This window comes from Myotis davidii, unplaced genomic scaffold (assembly GCF_000327345.1).
Source record: "Myotis davidii unplaced genomic scaffold, ASM32734v1 scaffold826, whole genome shotgun sequence".
Taxonomy (NCBI): Eukaryota; Metazoa; Chordata; class Mammalia; order Chiroptera; family Vespertilionidae; genus Myotis; species Myotis davidii.
Window position 1 is genome coordinate 1,511,674 of NW_006297142.1, and position 2,703 is coordinate 1,514,376.

Below are 2,703 nucleotides of genomic sequence, written 5' to 3' on the forward strand. Positions count from 1 at the left end.
GGCCATTGTGTGGAGGCTCCCTGCAGCCCCCTCTCCAGGAACCCCGCCTTCAAGCTTCTGCCCGGCTTCGAGTCCTTGCCGTCCTCTTCCCAAAGCTGCACATGGATGGAACGTCCGCCGGGAACAGGTTCCAGAAGGGATTCCCTGAGAGGCCCCCCAGGCAGGCCCTTCCCGGGCTCCGTGCCCTCTGAGCCCGAGGCCCCTCTCCACTCCCAGCCACTTCCTGCCGAGGGCTCCCAACAGTGTCGGGGCTGCTGTTTCAAAGAAAGTGACTTTGGGACAGAACCTGGCTGTCCTGACAGGCAGGTGCCAGGCAGCAGAAGGACACCCCCCGCCCCTGAGTCCTGAATCCTGGTGCACACCCCGTGGGAAGCCCCACGGCTGTTCCTAGTACCAGGGAAGTCCTCTACCCTCCCGTTTGCCTCTGGAAAATGGGCTGACACACCCCAGGTCAGGACCAGAAAATCCAACGCTGCATCTACAAAGCACCTACTGCGTGCCAAGTACTTGCTACGTGTCACACACATTCCTCCTCTGTTCCTCGCAGTGCCCTGAGAGGTCTGGTACAGTATTTTAACATTTATAGTGTGTTTTAAACGATAGGTATAATTTGAGTTCTTGTTGTACAGCAGCTGTGACTCTGAGCATTTGAGTTAAATGTGTTAACTCATTTAATTCTGCTCAGTACTGTCGTTCCCACGTTACAGATGGGGAAACTGAGGCACAGAGACACTGACTTGCCCAGGGCCCCGGGGCCGGAGAGAGGCCGAGGCAGAGTTGAACCCGGGCAGCCTCACTCTAACCCCTGCGCCGTTTGCAAAACACGTAAACAGCACCTGGCACATGCCCTCAGGAAGCGCTGGCCCCCGCTAAGGTTGCCATTCTCCCCGTTTCGAGGAGGGGAAACTGAGGCTCGGGAGAGGTCGTGGGCTCCCCCGTGGTCCTGCCGCCTGTGAGTGGCCACGAGGGGGTCCAGTCTCCGCGTGGGGTTCCCGCAGGCGCTTCACTTGCGCTGTCAGGGGCCCAGAGCTGCTTTCTGGGGGGGACCCGCCCAATCTTCCAGCCGCCCCCTCCCCTCAGGGCCCGGCAGCCTGGAGGTTTCGGGGCGCCAGGGCCGGGGGCTCCGGAGGCTGAGCCCCTTCTCCGCTCCTGCCCACAGCTTCACGCTGAGCCTGATGGACGAGGCCGCGCGTGTCCCCGTGGCTCTCAGGGCCTCCTTCGCAGACAGGACGCTGGCGTGGGTGTCGCCCTGGGGGCGGAAGCAGCTGATCTTGGCCCCCTTTCTCTTCTACCCCCAGCGGTTCTTCGAGGTGGGTCAGAGCCAAGCACGCCCACCCGGGACACTGAGCAGGGGTGCATCCCGGGGGGGCCCCCATGCCAGGGCTCTCCACCCCGCACTGTGGCCAGGGGCCCCATGGGCCGGGGCGGGCCTGGCACCAGCATTGAGGGCAGCAGCTCCTGGTACAGCTGCTGGAAGTGAGGCCCCGAGCTGAGATCCCGGTGGGAGGACTGGTGATCAGCAGGGCCCTCGTTCTGTCCGGGGGCAGCACTGGGTGCCCCATGGGCCTGTGGAGGGGAGGAGGGCTCGCTGGGCAGGCCCCAGGCAGGCAGCGGAGGGCCCGTCAGGAAGCCCGCGGGTCTCATGCCCTCCTTTGCCAGGTGCTGCTGCTGTGCCAGGAGGGAGGGCTGAAGCTGGCGCTCAACGGGCAGGGCCTGGGCGCCACCAGCCTGGGCCGGCAGGTCCTGGAGCGGCTGCGGGAGCTGCGGGTCAGCGGCACCGTCCAGCTGTACTGTGTGCACCACTGAGGAGGGCCCGGGACCAGGAGGGCCCGCCACACTCAGCCCCATGCTCTGCCCACCCCTCAAAGTGCCTGCCTGTTGCCGCCATGCCAGGCCCAGCTCACTCCCAGGGTCCGCAGGGGCTGGGCCCCCCGCAGAGGGCAGGCAGAGGGGTGTGAGGGCGCCTTCAGCTCTGGGCCTCCCTCCCCCAGGAGCTGGGGGTTTGCCTCCGTCTTCCTTCAGGGCTTGGAGAGGAGGCAGGTTGTGTAGCTGAACAAAGGGACAGAATCCTGGCTCAGGGACGTGACAGGCTCCTGCCGCCCACCTGACAGCGGGAGAGAACGGGCTGTGCCCACGGACCCCCAGGGTTGTCCTGGCCAGCATCCCACCACCCCAGGCCAACGTCCCACCACCCCAGGCCAGCGTCCCATCGCTTCAGGCCAGCACGTCGGGGTGGTTCTGCCCCCCGGCACTTGCCCACACATTTCATTCTTGTGAGAACCCAGGGACGCGGACGGGATGGAGGACGAGGCGTGGCGGGCTTATCCGATGTCGCAGAGCGGGTCCCGGGCACAAGGTCAGCAGCAGCTCTGTCCCCTGGTCAGCGCTCATGCTCAGGTTCCCATGGACGGTGCTGGGCGTGTGGCTCCCCGACCACAGCGCTGTCCCGGGAGGAGAAACACCTATAGGAGGTCAGCCGCCGTGGGTTTGGGCAAACACCGTGTGCTCGTGGGAAAGGCGTGGGAAGTGAAACCCACCTAGCGGGCGGTTGTGCAAATTTATGAGTTGAAATTGTTTAACATGCAGCATACTGAGTTGGAATCAATAAATGGTGGCTCTCACTGCTATTGGGGAACTTGGACCATTTCCATTAATCTAACTATAACTCTCTCTCTCTCTCTCCCCACCCCCCCCATCTCTATC

The 2,703-nt window shown here is 63.9% G+C and overlaps 1 protein-coding gene across 2 annotated transcripts in view; it reads left to right on the forward strand.

Annotated features, from left to right (window-relative positions):
- LGALS12 (lectin, galactoside-binding, soluble, 12) overlaps positions 1 to 2,197 on the forward strand; it is a 9,238-nt gene extending 7,041 nt beyond the window's left edge. For both annotated transcript variants that reach the window (XM_006772770.2, XM_015569828.1), the window contains exons 8-9: positions 1,160 to 1,310; positions 1,660 to 2,197. In XM_006772770.2, the coding sequence (XP_006772833.1) occupies positions 1,160 to 1,310; positions 1,660 to 1,806 (298 nt within the window). In that variant the 3' untranslated portion in view covers positions 1,807 to 2,197. The remainder of the gene's footprint in view (positions 1 to 1,159; positions 1,311 to 1,659) is intronic.
- Positions 2,198 to 2,703: the final 506 nt, after the last annotated feature.